The sequence below is a fragment of the Poecile atricapillus genome, chromosome 1 (genome assembly GCF_030490865.1).
Source record: "Poecile atricapillus isolate bPoeAtr1 chromosome 1, bPoeAtr1.hap1, whole genome shotgun sequence".
Classification (NCBI taxonomy): domain Eukaryota; kingdom Metazoa; phylum Chordata; class Aves; order Passeriformes; family Paridae; genus Poecile; species Poecile atricapillus.
Genome location: NC_081249.1, coordinates 111,417,197 through 111,430,986, shown reverse-complemented (window position 1 = coordinate 111,430,986; position 13,790 = coordinate 111,417,197). Strand labels below are relative to the sequence as shown.

The 13,790-nt window shown below is 37.9% G+C and overlaps 1 protein-coding gene across 7 annotated transcripts in view; it reads right to left on the bottom strand.

Annotated features, from left to right (window-relative positions):
- POU2F1 (POU class 2 homeobox 1) overlaps positions 1-13,790 on the bottom strand; it is a 103,308-nt gene that overhangs the window by 12,574 nt on the left and 76,944 nt on the right. For 4 of the 7 annotated variants that reach the window (XM_058841540.1, XM_058841558.1, XM_058841565.1 and 1 more), the window contains 3 exons: positions 11,826-11,952; positions 4,424-4,518; positions 1,998-2,171 (listed from right to left, as the gene is read on the bottom strand). In XM_058841540.1, the coding sequence (XP_058697523.1) occupies positions 1,998-2,171; positions 4,424-4,518; positions 11,826-11,952 (396 nt within the window). The remainder of the gene's footprint in view (positions 1-1,997; positions 2,172-4,423; positions 4,519-11,825; positions 11,953-13,790) is intronic. The other 3 variants (XM_058841549.1, XM_058841574.1, XM_058841591.1) reach the window with 1 other exon arrangement.

Genomic DNA, 13,790 nt, shown 5'->3' with positions numbered 1-13,790 from the left:
ATCATTGTTGTGTGTACTGGTCTGTTAAGAAGCTCAGATGGTCTAGCAGAGGCAATACTTTTCACAGAATAAAAATAACACTGTCTAAAATGTTCACTCACGTCTCTTGAATCTGTACTGAGCAATTAGTCCCAGGCCTGCAATGATGCTAAGGTGCAGTTTGCTCATTGTGTCCCTGTATGTCAAACATGGAGGTATTTTTAAGGAAAATAAACAAAAGGATTTAAATGCATCACCCACATTTCAGGGTGGGAGAAGAGGCAGAACTGCTGAAATTCAAAACCTGTTTTATTGTTCACACGACAGAATGCAGTAAGTGATTAGTTTGCAATGCAAACTAAATCTCACAATTATTTTTGAAAGGCAGGGGTGGCATGAGTCTGAAAAAGCTTACAGTACTGCTGGAAATAAATTTCTTTTATCCTCTGAAAGGCACTCTATTTATCCAACTATAGGAAACCAAAGTAATCAGGGTCTCTAATTATCATCCAATTATGCAATTAGGTTGAAGTTATTAGAACAGCCTAATTACACACATACAAACTCAGAGTAGGATAGGAATGACCAGATGTAATTTTATCACATTCTCAAGATTCCTCTTTTTTAATCTGAAAAGCAAATACTGAAATGTAAGCCTGAGCAGTTGTGTTCATTTTTCCTCACCATGAAAATTCATAACAGGGTCAATAAAGAAAGGTTAACACGTAACTTAAAAAGTCTAGTTGAGCCTTTATAATCATCTCACAGCAGGGCAGATTAAACATAATAATGAGAGATCTACACGAACCTCCTCTGTCAAGCTATAGGGAACCTATTGTATTTTACCCTATTCTGTGCTGCTCTATTCGAGCTTTTGTGTGTGTCCATCACTTGTATTTCTGTGCCTCCCTCTAGTGGAAAGAAGGGAGGGAAGGAGGCACAAATGCCAGCAAAATGCACTTCATTTGACTAAGAACATTCTGTTCTTGACTTATAATTAAGATGCTGCCAGGAACTTTCATTATGAACTTTGATTTTTCAATTTAGGACTTTGCCAGAAAAATAAATCTGACTTCAGCAGATACTTTCAGCTAGAGTAGATTTACGTATTCTGCTCCATCACATATGTTGGACTGACTGCTCTGAGCTCAGACTTTGAAATACTTTGATTTTTGCATGCTCTTTCTTCTAGTAAAAACATGCTTATGCTTAACCACAGACTCCTGCCAAAACTAATTGTTTACCTGGTGAGATATTTTAATTTTGCAGACGAAAAAAATAATTTTGATATTAATAAGAAAGGACTCTTGGAACCAAGTTCCTTTCAACAGGATAATGGAACATATAAATGCACTTTGTACTTTTAATTGTGGTCTTCATTCAACCACCCTCACTACGTTCAAGATTACTTTTCTTCTGCTCTACAGGTATTTCTGAGCTTTTAAACAAACCAAAACAAACCACAACTCCAGTTCACCCTTGTAAGGAGAAAACTTCAAAGGTGACAGTCCTTTCAGGTTTTGTTTAGGAACCTTAGCAAAAGCATTAAATACAGAAATCATTGATGTTTAATAGGAAAATACGCTTGAGAGATAAAAACCTTTTGACATCCAAAGCAACTGCACAGATGTGATACACTTTTTAAACACACGGAGCAGTTAATTGTACTGTATGATTTTTGGAACTTTGTACTTCTGAAGGCAGCTTTAAAGTGCTTTGTCCCATTCATGTCACATCCCATAGAATGAATAGTGCACATGCAATGACATCTGGAGCTGGTAAATGCACGTTTTCCCCTGCTGGGAAAATGGCTATGCTTTAAAACCAACAGGGAAGTAAAAGTAAGATGGATGTATGGCTTTTTCTGTTATTTCTTAGAAATCCCCCACATAAAGGCCAGAGCATAACCCTATTTAAGCAGGTTCTCCTAGAAAATGATGGAATTGTAGTCTCCCCCCAGACTTGAAAGATGAGACCTCAGGTTCCACACTGGCAGGCACTAAGGTACGCAGTCTCACCTGAGTGAATCCAAGTTTGATCCGTCTTTGTTTGAAAGTCTTGGCAAACTGCTCAAGCTCCTCAAGGTCACTGGGCTCCTCCAAGCTGGGAGTGTCGATTCGCTTTGGTGTTGACTGGCTCTGTGGAAGTGGCTGAATGGGGGTCGCTGCTATTGTGCGTGTTGGGGTTGCTGGCTATTGAGACAGCAAGGAAAAGATGAAAATCAGACTTAGGAAGATAATCAACAGAAATTAAATTCCTAAAAGGTATGTGATGGTTTTGTGAGAGAGGTCAGTAAACTGGACATTTCCTACAATCTGGAAGTTCCTCCAATTTATTAACATTCCTCTCCAGAACAAGCAAATGTAATCCAGAAAACTACAATAGTATGACTGGCTTATAAAGGTTCTGTCATAACCAGTTAAAGAGAAGTAAGAGATGTTCAATGGTAACCAACAATTTTCACTTGCTGCAGAAGCTGCTCAAAGAAAGGCTGAACACACTCTACTTGATATACTTCTATCACTTACAGACTACTTGGCATTCATCCCTTTTAAAAAAATTAAAACTGAATTGGTCTTGTGAGGTGGCAGATTTTCATCAACCCAAAAGATTCAAATCTCCTATTTAATCCTGGAAGAGTGACCACATACAGATGCAGAAAACATGACAAGTTTCCTCCAATGCCATCTCTTGTGACGGACTCAACTCTTCAGGAAGAAAAAACTAGATTTACCTCTAACCCTTCTGTTGATAGTTGTAACAATAAAATTAATGTACTGGTGATACAAGAAATTAAGCAAAGGCAATCTGCAGAAAATGATTCCTTTTTAGGTCTCACTTTTTTCCTATATGAAGGGTAACTTTCTAGGAAGTCCATGGAAGGTTCACTATTCCTGAACACTGGCATACTAAGGCATTTTGCGATGCAACTACAACAAATATCTGAAAAAAATTAGCAACTTGGAAAATGTTAACAGTATTGCACAATTCAGGCTTCATGTGCAATAAGAACACTGGAAACATGTTTTGAATGCATAGCTCTACCTCCTTGCATGCCATGATCAGCTGAGATGCAGAGACAAATCATTTACTCCAGTTAAATTCTAGTCAGCTTAGCTATGGTTCTTCCTTAAAGGAGATTTCATGCCCCTGTGTCCTACACCCAGTTCTGAAACTCTGGACTCCTTCAGGGCAAATATGAACAGCCTCAAGTCCAGGCAGCACCAGAGTATTATGCAAAGTCTATGCAAAGGTTCAGAAAAGGCTCTTCTAAAAGAAATGGCCTACATATAGCTCAGTCTTTACATAACTCCTTATGTTGCTTTCCTCCTGGGTTAGTGCAGTGTTTTGCAGTGCACAGCAGATGGTAGAGGGAGGTCAAGATCTATAATTCCATTACTTGATAAATAATATAATCATATATGATCTTTCTAGGACTGCAGATACATGTGTCACACTTACAGGTTTTTAATATTTTTTAATTTACATTAATCATAGTGGGTAATTACTGCAATATGTCTTCACTTACTTCACTCACTTTACCTAATTTATTCTTTCTTAGTAGTTTTAATTTTTTATTTTTTATTTTTTAATCCAAGAATAGTGGAAAAGTGGAGAATCATGCTGCTACCTAAGGTATGAACTAGAGGTGAGACAAATTCCATTTTCCACATGGTGCATGAAAAATACTAGAGGTGGTATAATAGAAAATGTAGTTTTCTAAGACTGATAGACTCAGGCACCTTATTGCAGACTAGAAAATTCTTATATGTAACCGAGGTGGCAGGAAGATACTGTGTGATATTACATGGTATTTGAGAAACAGCATGCAGCCATGAAACTAAACTGCACAGAGGTAAAACCCAGAGCCAAGCACAACTAAATTTACAGGCAGATGCAACCTTAAAATTGCTTTTCTTATAGTCTGAAAACTTAATCACAGAGTTATAATATTTTAATACACATCTATCAGAATATTCGAATATTTCATTTCTAACAATCTCTTCAGCTTTACAGATGGTAACTGGTAAGACTGGCAATGACTTAGCAGTGATTGCAAAGTAACTACACTAAAATAAAAATAGATTACCACTGCAATCCTCAGAAAGAGACTTGTCAGTAATCCCCTTTCGGAGCTTTTGAAGGAGCTCACACCTTGCTCCTTTGAATTTCCAAGAGAACCTTGCAGGAAATCAAACGATGCTCTAGTGCCATTAACTCAAGATATCAATCATGAAAATTTCCAGCTAAAAACCCACTTTAGAACGTTAAAGCCTGGAAAGAGACACATTGGGGTGGGAGCTACAAACCTGAACTATCTAGAAAGACAAATTCCCTATTATAGCTACAACATCTATTCAGGTAACTAATACAAAAGGTCCATTCACTTGCCATGGTTTAAATCCCCTCAAAGCAAGTCATGAAGTGTAGGAAAAAGCCTGACCTGCGAGGCAAGGGTGATGCTTGGCTGAGACTGCAGGAGGTTGGCTTGGCTTTGCTGAGGTAGTTGCGTTAAGAGATTCTGCGCTTGCAGGAGACCTGGAGAGAGAAAAGTGTGTGTTTGGTTTATCATTCAAAAACACTAAAACATGAATAGAGGGAAAACAAGGCTCTTGCCAAATGATGGACAGTTAGAAAAAAAAAAATTGAGATGTGAGCTTTTGTTTCATCCTTGCACAGAAATCTTCAGACCGGATTTTTCAGCCCCTTGCATTTCCCTAAAGTGTAAGTGGTGACAGAAGAGTAAGAGGGAGAAGTGTGTGTAAGTCTCCTCTCCAGAAAGAGTTGGTAATGATCTAGGTCATCCCAGTTCTGTGTGCAGGAACCATTTACTGCCCCTTTCAGCATGCAGAGTTTGGATACACCTCTTCTGGTAACCAAGAGCTGACCAAGAATTGCAGAACCCTGTAAAAATACTGAGCACTAATGAGATCAAATTCAACAACTGAATACTTATCAAACCCACAAATTTGGCTTCTTGATCACCCTCCTTCCTCTCCAAACCACCCTATGCCAGCTGCCTAACAAGAAGGAAGCTTTCTGGCAGACTTAAAGACCACAGCACAAGACAGAATAAGCCTAAATAACACCCTCCTGGGTCAAATAAAGTAGCAGTCTTTTGGAAAAGTAATTGGAATTAAAGTTTAGGTAAGATACTGAACACTGCTCAATTTTAACAAATAGAATAAACACTACACTGAATATAGAAAAACTCTGCTACTATGAAAAGGTGACAACATCAAAGAACAGTTGCAACTGATAGAACCAATATGTATAATATGCTGTCAATCTACAAATATATTCCCTTACAGTCCACTATTTGTACAGTTTATTAAATCTCTGAGGAACTTGAGATACATGCCTGCATCTAAATATTTTAACTAGAAGCTAACAATTCTTTTTTTTTTTTTCATTTCTAATGCAAAAATGCATCTATTTTTAAGGGACAGAATCTTGACAAAAATATACCTACAAATAGTCAAATGCCTTGATTTTACTGTGAAAAACGTTTAACTGTTATTTTTTAGGTACCTCCTGGCTACATCAATTTCCACTACAACAATTTAAGAACCTGACTAATTAAACTTACACTTCAATATACCTAGTCCCTAAAACCAGGGGGGAACAACAAATGGATGGACTGCTATGCCACCATCAACTGTGTACCACTTAAATTCAACATCATCAGCTGCCTGATCTACTACCCCTTAGCAGAATTAAGGCAGGGGAAACAGAATTTAGGACTTGATAAATACTGAGTGCGGAAATGGATGTTTCATGCGAGGTTAAGGCCATAAAAGATATGGAAAGAAGGATTACCATGGTTAAAAAGGAGAAAACATTCCTCAGTAAGGGATACACAAGCACAGAAGAACTATCATCTGACAGTGATACTTGATTTTTGTTTAACAAAGAGCTGAATATGTATTTCAAACAGAATGTGTTTCTATCAAGATGCTCAGGACCTACAGAATACAGCCAGCTGCTTATGTAACATAATAGCACAGCACAGACAACGATGTAAATTTGCTTTGCACCACATAATCAACACGTTCCAGCTGTGTTTTTGAAAAGCCAGTGATGGAACAGAGCTGCTCCAGGAACTTCCAAGACAGCCACCTACTAGAGCTACACATTGCTTTTTACAATGCAAGTATTTGTTCACTCAATAGAGGATTTTAGCTGCCGAAATCTAAGTACTAATTAGTGAACAGTCACCTCTAAGTGCAGAGTTTTTGACCTTAATTCAGTAATAGTGAATTTTAAACTGACAGCTGGAAAGAGAAAGGGACAAACCCATCATACCATCACTACAGAGTGGCTGACCAACAATGAAACAAAAACCAGGCAGCTGACAGTGATGACATTTGAGTTCTAGTCTATTGGTAACACCATCGATTACAAGTTACTGACTTGTCTTATGACTGCAATCAGAGTAATTAGGACTGGCCTTTTGTGACTTTTTGTCCCCAGAGACATCCCAGAGGATGTTTTTCTGGCATTAACAATTTTGCTGAAGAGCACAAGATGACTACACTCTTCCTAATTTTATTCTCACTCACATGGTCTGAAGAAATTATCATGGAATTATCAGTATAAAATAATCTGCAGATGCTTAATCTACTCTGTTTTCACATAATTTTATCCTGTGTAAGAAGTGCTAACCAAGGTGTCACAGGCAGAAATTGGAGACAGAACAAGTCAGTTCAACCTGCAGCTGACTGAAGCAATGATCAGGGGATGGGGAAAGCAGCTAGACTGTTTTGGCAACGTGTCTCTCCCCCTAATCACAGCTTTTTCAGGCAGTTGCCATGAACACACTTTGGGCACTCCTTGGCTCTCACAGGTGAGCAGCTGCTGTTGTGTTCTTTTAAGACATGACTTGAACCAGTCTAAGCTTCTCCTTCATTCCTTTTCTGACAAGAAATCACTGAGGTCCAATATAACTTCAGTGACTTAACTTGCAGAGCACATAGCACTGCCTTTTCTAAGTAAACCCACATCTGTTAGGCACCCACTGAGATCCTGGCATTTCAAACACTGCTGTTTCCTTAGGTACTGCTGTAGTAGTGCTGGCACCACTACTGCTTAACATCTTTATTACCAAGAAAGCTGATGGGACAAAATATATTTTCAGCAGGCCTGTGGACAATACCAAAGACGGGGAAGTGGTCAACAGGCCAGAAGCCAGGGTCTAGACTAGCTGGACAAATTAAACCTCATGAAGATTGATGCAGGAAAATACAATGTTCTGTGTGGGGGCTGGAATAACCCTGTGCAACAATACAGGGTAGGAACTGCTGGCTGGAATGCAGTTCCACAGGAAAAAGTCCTGGGGGTCTTGGAAGACAGTCTGATGAACATGAACTGGCAGTGTGCCCTTTCAAGACAGCCAACCACATCCTGGGTTGTACTCACAGGAGTGTAGCCAGCAGGTCAAGGGTTGTGCTTCTCCCCCTTCATTTGGCACCTGTGACACCACAGCTGGAGTCCTGCTGCCAGCCTTGGGTTTCCCACTGCAAGGCACATGGCCATCCTGGATTTTGTACATCCAAGGTTCACCAGGGTGGCTAACAGGCTGGAACAGGTAAGTGAGCTGGTTTTTTCAGCCTAATGAGAAGACTAAGGTGATATCCTACTGCTTTCTTCTAAGACAGAAAAGGACTCTGCTCAAGGGTACACTGTAATGAGATGCAATGGATGTCAGAACATGGAAAACTCCAGCTAGACATAGAAAAAAATTTATTTTTTTTACATGACAGCAGTCATGGGGCAGGTACTTGAAAATGTTGCAGAAACTCCATTCTTGGACACGTTCAATTCAACTGGCTGAGGCGCTGAATAGCTGCTGTAATTGGACCTGCTTTGAACAATTTTACCTGGTCTCAAGAGGTCCCTTCCAACCCACATGATTTTTCTGAACCTGTAAAAGCTGCTATTGTACTTGTATACTTTACAGATGTTGTATTCCCAACCCCCTGCCCCGGTTTTAAGAGCTCGGTGGTATTATTGCATTAAATATGGCACACAAATCACCTATGTGGCACTCAAAAAGAATGACTGCAAGGAGGCAGATAAGGATCTATGCAGAAGTTTAGATAGTTTAGAGGTTTTTAATATTTTTTTTTAATAGATATAATAAACATATCTATCATCATTCAGGATTTTTCCTGTAATGTCTAAGAGTAGCATGAATAATGCTCCAAGCCAAAAAACTCTTCCTGCAAGCCAAGAGTCCCCTAGGACTGATCTGGGGTTCAGTTCTATCTAAAATTAAACAAAAGATAAAACAAACATTCAAGCACAGACTTTTTTAGCATAATTTTTAAAAAGTTGGCCCAGAAGCATAATACATAATTCATCCCAAACTGATCTCCCAAAAGACTGAATTTTTTCATGTAAGAACTTGACTGCTTTATCTCTGCCAAAGCTGCTCACTGGAAGTTAGCATGCAAGACAAAGCCAACAACTGCCACATGAGTGAGGTCTCAAAGTCTGCATAACATGTATGAAAGAAGAAAATAGGACTGGATTTGGCCCAGCCAACTTTACAATAATAAAAAAAAAAATCATAAAGGCAGTCTTTAATTATAAATAACAATAGCTTGAGATAGGTAGACACAGTTTCAATGTTTATAGCTAATAAGTAGCTTGTCTTCCACATTCGCCTTTCTGGATATTTTCTTTGGAAGTACTATTTCTAAATCTCACTGTGATACAGTCTTTGCTTAGATCTTAACAACTCCTGTTTGCAAGATTTATTTATATTAAATGCAGCATGATTTCCCCCTCCATTCAGATTTTTACTGATACGATTTGTATTAGCAATATCCCACGAGTAAAAAGGTGAACAGTCACCTGATGAGGGTAATATTTTTAAGAAGCAGCTCTAATTGTTGTAAGGGATGTTAAATTGATTATTTTAGAGACAGCTCTATTAGATACAAGAACAGATACAAGAGGTATAAAGACATTACAAGGAGCTACATTCCTGCTAGTGACTTCAACAATAATATGAACAACGGTTGTGCTGAATAAGAAAACATTCCAAATTTCTATTTCTATTCAATCTCCTGCATATCTACTGAAGCTTGAAACAATTCTTTCAGTTATGATGCTATCAATTACCAGCCATGAAAAATGGGAACTTTAAAATTTGTTTCATATAAGCCCCTAAATAGCCAGAAATCGTGTGGAAAAGAAAGGTGACTACATTAGATATATGGCAGTGGATTTATGGGGAAAATTTCCTATCTGATGCTGGGAGCTATAATGTGTGTGTTGAAGAAAGATAGTAGAATAATATCCTGATTATTGATTAATATTTTAGGTATTGAATTTCCTATATTTTTTCCAGAAGTTGGATCTCAGCTCACAATGTTCAACCCCTTAAAGAATCTAAATAGAATTACTGATAACTGCATTTCTCTGTACTCCTTCACCTCTTCAAGCAAAACATTTTTCTTGAAATGTAAAAATTGTAAATAAAAAAATTTAAATAAAAATTTTAAATAAATGTAAACAAAATGCTTACATCTTCTACAATCTTGTTTAGGTACACTATTCTTCGCTTATTTCCCTCAAAACTCTTTTCGTTTAAAAACAGTGTTTCTCATTTACATGACTACATGGCATACACAAAATATGTAGCATAGTCTGCAAAGCAAGAAATTTCTTCCAGAATACATAATCTATACACAAATCTGAATTTTTATGTTCATTATTAAATGTGTACATATAAAAAGCTCTGTACAGTACCAATGAAGCATCAAAGAAAAATATGAATGCCATTGGTTTTGAAGAAAACTCTATGCCAGTTTCTTCAGAATATTTACTATTTTATGAAGCTGACTAATGGAGCAATAGGACAAGAACACCATGGAAAAGTCAGCTGCAACAGCAAATAACAAAATAAAAATACACACTTTCTCAATCTTTCTCATAAATAATAATGTGCTGTTTGAGATCTTCTAACAATAACCATGAAATACTGCAAAAAAAACATATCAAAAAGTGATATAAGGGGTATTATGACATACATGTTGCTTTATCATTGAGTGCTCATGAAGAAAATGAGATCTATTCAAGCATTTCAGTTTGAAAGGTTGTCACACACTAATGGCCTATGGTCAGAATTCAGCATATATATCTTCCTACATTTTTGAGCTATTCAGTTGTCCAGGCTGCACATTACAGTAAAACATGATGTCTCTACCTACACTGCGTCACTGATGACAGCAATATGCAGGTCTCAAATTGTAGTGAAGAAATAATTTTGCAGAGATGGCCTCTGGAAAAGGTACTACGAAAATCTCATCTAGTACTTATTCTACTTCAGATTTTAAACAAACAAGAAAGCCTTGCTTCCCCTTCTATAATGCAAACTCATTTTGGAGGATGAATACAATTTGCTTCTCTTGGTTTTCCCTCTTGTAAAGCATCTTCAGGGGTATTTTAGAAAACCAGCAGAATTTAGCTGAAAAATGTAGGCAGACATCAATACCAATGAGTTTTTTCAAAACAATGCTTTTGTGCTTGTTGTTTTCTTAAAATAATTTATTAAAAAATAAAACAAGCACCTATTTGGAAGAATTCCTGAACTAAATTTTAGTGGTTTGGTTTCTTCTAGTACAATATTTTAAGTTTACAAGTTCTGCTTAATTTTAAGAAAGCAGTACATCACTAAATGCTGCCATGAATAGCCTTTCAGCCATTTTCTACCAGTGCTAGTATAAAATCTCTCCTAAATCAAGTCCTATTAAAAGGAAGGTAATTTTGACTAACCCTTTATTCAAATGTGAGAGCATTCAGACAGTAAGAGCCCTTCAGTGTAATGGAAAGCCAGTTCTATCCAAGTCATAGTATGTAAGAAGGAATGATGCATGAAAAAATTGAAAGGAACAGAAGAAAATGAGGTGCAAAGAGCTGCTTTATAGGACAGCCAGGCTCTGCAGGACTCTTCAAGCATAACAGGATTTGCCTTCTGAGCAAGAATCTTTGGATTACCAGACCTGAACAACTGAGTAGAGTTCATGTAGAAGAGAAAAGGGGGAAAAAAGGCCACTGGAGTATATCAGCATAAGAAGCCATGGCTAAATGCAGTTTTCCGTGGGCATCAACAAATGGGGTGCAATCAGCACCGTGATGCATTGCAGCCTGAACACATCAGTCCTCAGAACAAAGCTGCTGTACAGCTTCACTGCTCTGACACAGCACCACCTACCACTGCCTTGTCTGTCTTTGGCATATAAGTCGTACCCAGTGCATTGCCAAAATATTATTATAAGAGCTGTTACACAAATCCAGCATTCTAGTTCTTTTCCCAAGGTATTAAGAATTATTTCAGTTTATGACAAAATTCATTGTACCCTCTTTAGGCTTAAGTACTTCTCCAGACTCCCAAAAGGACTTTTGATTTTGCAATCTATTTCCAGTTTGTCCTGCTTTTGACTGAGATAGAGTTAAATCTTCTTCTTAATAGCTGGTACGGTGTTGTGATTTGAATTTTGGATGAGAACAGTGTTGATAACACACTGATGTTTTAGTTATTGCCAAGCAGTATTTAGAGTCAAGGAGTTTTCAGCTTCTCACACATCCAACCAACAAGCAGGCTGGGAGGCACAAGAAGCTGGGGTGGGACAGAGCCATGACAGCTGACCCAAACTGGCCAAAGGGATATTCCACACCACGTAGTCTCATGCTCAGGATATAAACCTAGAAGGGAAAAGCTGGCTGGGAGCCATCTGCCTGGGAGAAGGCTGGGCACTGCTATGAACCACCTGAGTTTCACTTTCTCCCCTAAAAAAAGCTATGTATGGTTGGCTTTTGTGGCAAGGAGCACTTACCCTGCTGCCCCTGCGGCGTTTGTGAGATGATGAACTGTGCTGGCTGCAAGTTGGTTGTTGGATGCACCAACACAAACTGTTGCAGGTTGAGATTCTGCTGCTGAAGCTGCTGCAAGTGCTGCAAATCCTTAAGGAAACGGGAAGGGGGGAAAAAAAAAACAACAAAGAAGACAAAAAATGAAAAAAAATTTTAAAAAATGAAAAAAAAAAGAGGAAACAAAAAAAAAAAGAAAGGAAAAGAAAAAGAAAAAAGAAAAGAAAGAGCTGTGTGTTAGACATTTAAGTCAGCAATGATTCCCAATATAAGATTTCCTATCAGCCAGCTACACTCTAACATTTAGAGATAAAAATGGATGTCAAACACAGCAGAAGTCTTGCTACTGAATATCCTTTAGAATGGCAATTTGAATTTCATTCTCATTCATAAAGCCAAACTTACTTACTAAATAACCCGGCAAAGCATATCCAAACTATTCTGCTTTAAAATCAAAACAAAACAAACAAACAAATCAATCTCCCTTACCCCAAATTCAGGAGTTTTTAAATACATTAGACTTATCAGCACAAAGATCTCTCAAACTTATTTTTGAGGATGGAACTCTGCTACAGATCAAGCATATTAGCTGGGAGCTTTTTTTTTTTGTAACAACAGTCCCAATTACCATTTGAATCAAGAACAGGAAAGCAAAATAGTCCTTGTTTGTACTCTGGTTGTTCAGTTCAAATTTCAGAAAGTAGCTAACTCAATTAGTATATATATTTGATTTGTTCTGAAATAAATTACAATAAGCTTAATAGATATGACTATAATGAAAGATTAAAAGGAATAATCCAAAACACTGCATTATTGTAAAACCCTACTTTTATGTATTTAAACCATTTAGGACTATTAATATTCCATAATTAAATGACAGGTCTCAATGTAAAATGTTAATCTCTGAGAAACTCAGTTTTCAAGAAAAAATGCTTCAAGTTGACATTTAGCTTGAGAGTGAAAACATAGAGAACTGCTTTAAAATACTGTTCCCCCTAACTAGCCTATTTCTTTTCATCTCCAAAAGAGGACAATAACAAGAGCAACTGAAATTTAAAAAACACACTGTGAAGTCAGCCAACACAACAGTGGTAATCCATGAAAACTATCTAAACACACTTATCGGATTTTTCCATCTTTCCAGGAAGAATCTGTTTCAAGATACTCACCAAACAGGTGGGAAAAAGCCTGAATGAAAGAAATACTTCCCACACTTACAACCTGTCATTACACAAACCAAACCAAGCAGACAAGAAGATTCCCCCAAAGCTCTGTTTGCAGAGTGTTCAGGTGCAGTGGTGCCAGAAACAGTGCCCGCTGTGGCTGCTAGGAGCTGCTCATCTTCACACAGCCCCAAACACACCCGAGTTCAAGTGAACCAGAGTAACAAAGAGCTGCTTCTTAAGATGCTCCTTGCACTGATGCAGGTTACTCAGCACTCCCACAATGTGCTCAGCCAGAGGATGGGACAGGCCATTAACTGCCAGCAGTGGATTTGGAGATGAGAAGTCGAAACAGACTGACAAGGAGAACTTCTTTCTTACACAATGCTGATATCTGTGACCTTATACTGTTTTAAATCCGTTAAAATTGTAACCTGGGAGTTGCAGCAATCTCCTTCTGGAGATGAGGGGTGAGGAATGTCAGAAAGGAAGACGAGGCAGGGGAAAAAATAGGGAGTCCACTGATTTATGAGACCACAGACAGGCATTATAAGAAAACCACTACTTAACCTGCATTACACAGACACTGGCCATCAATCACTTGGGCTACTTAGCCCTGTTAAGTCAAAAGCATGCAGTGTAATAATATGGTAGACAGACACCAGATGGATTGACCAAGCAATGCTCTTTAAGAAACCGAAACTTTCATTTTATAAAAGAATGGTGAAATTTTAAAAAGTGCCCATGAGCAAAAGAGTCAATAGTATT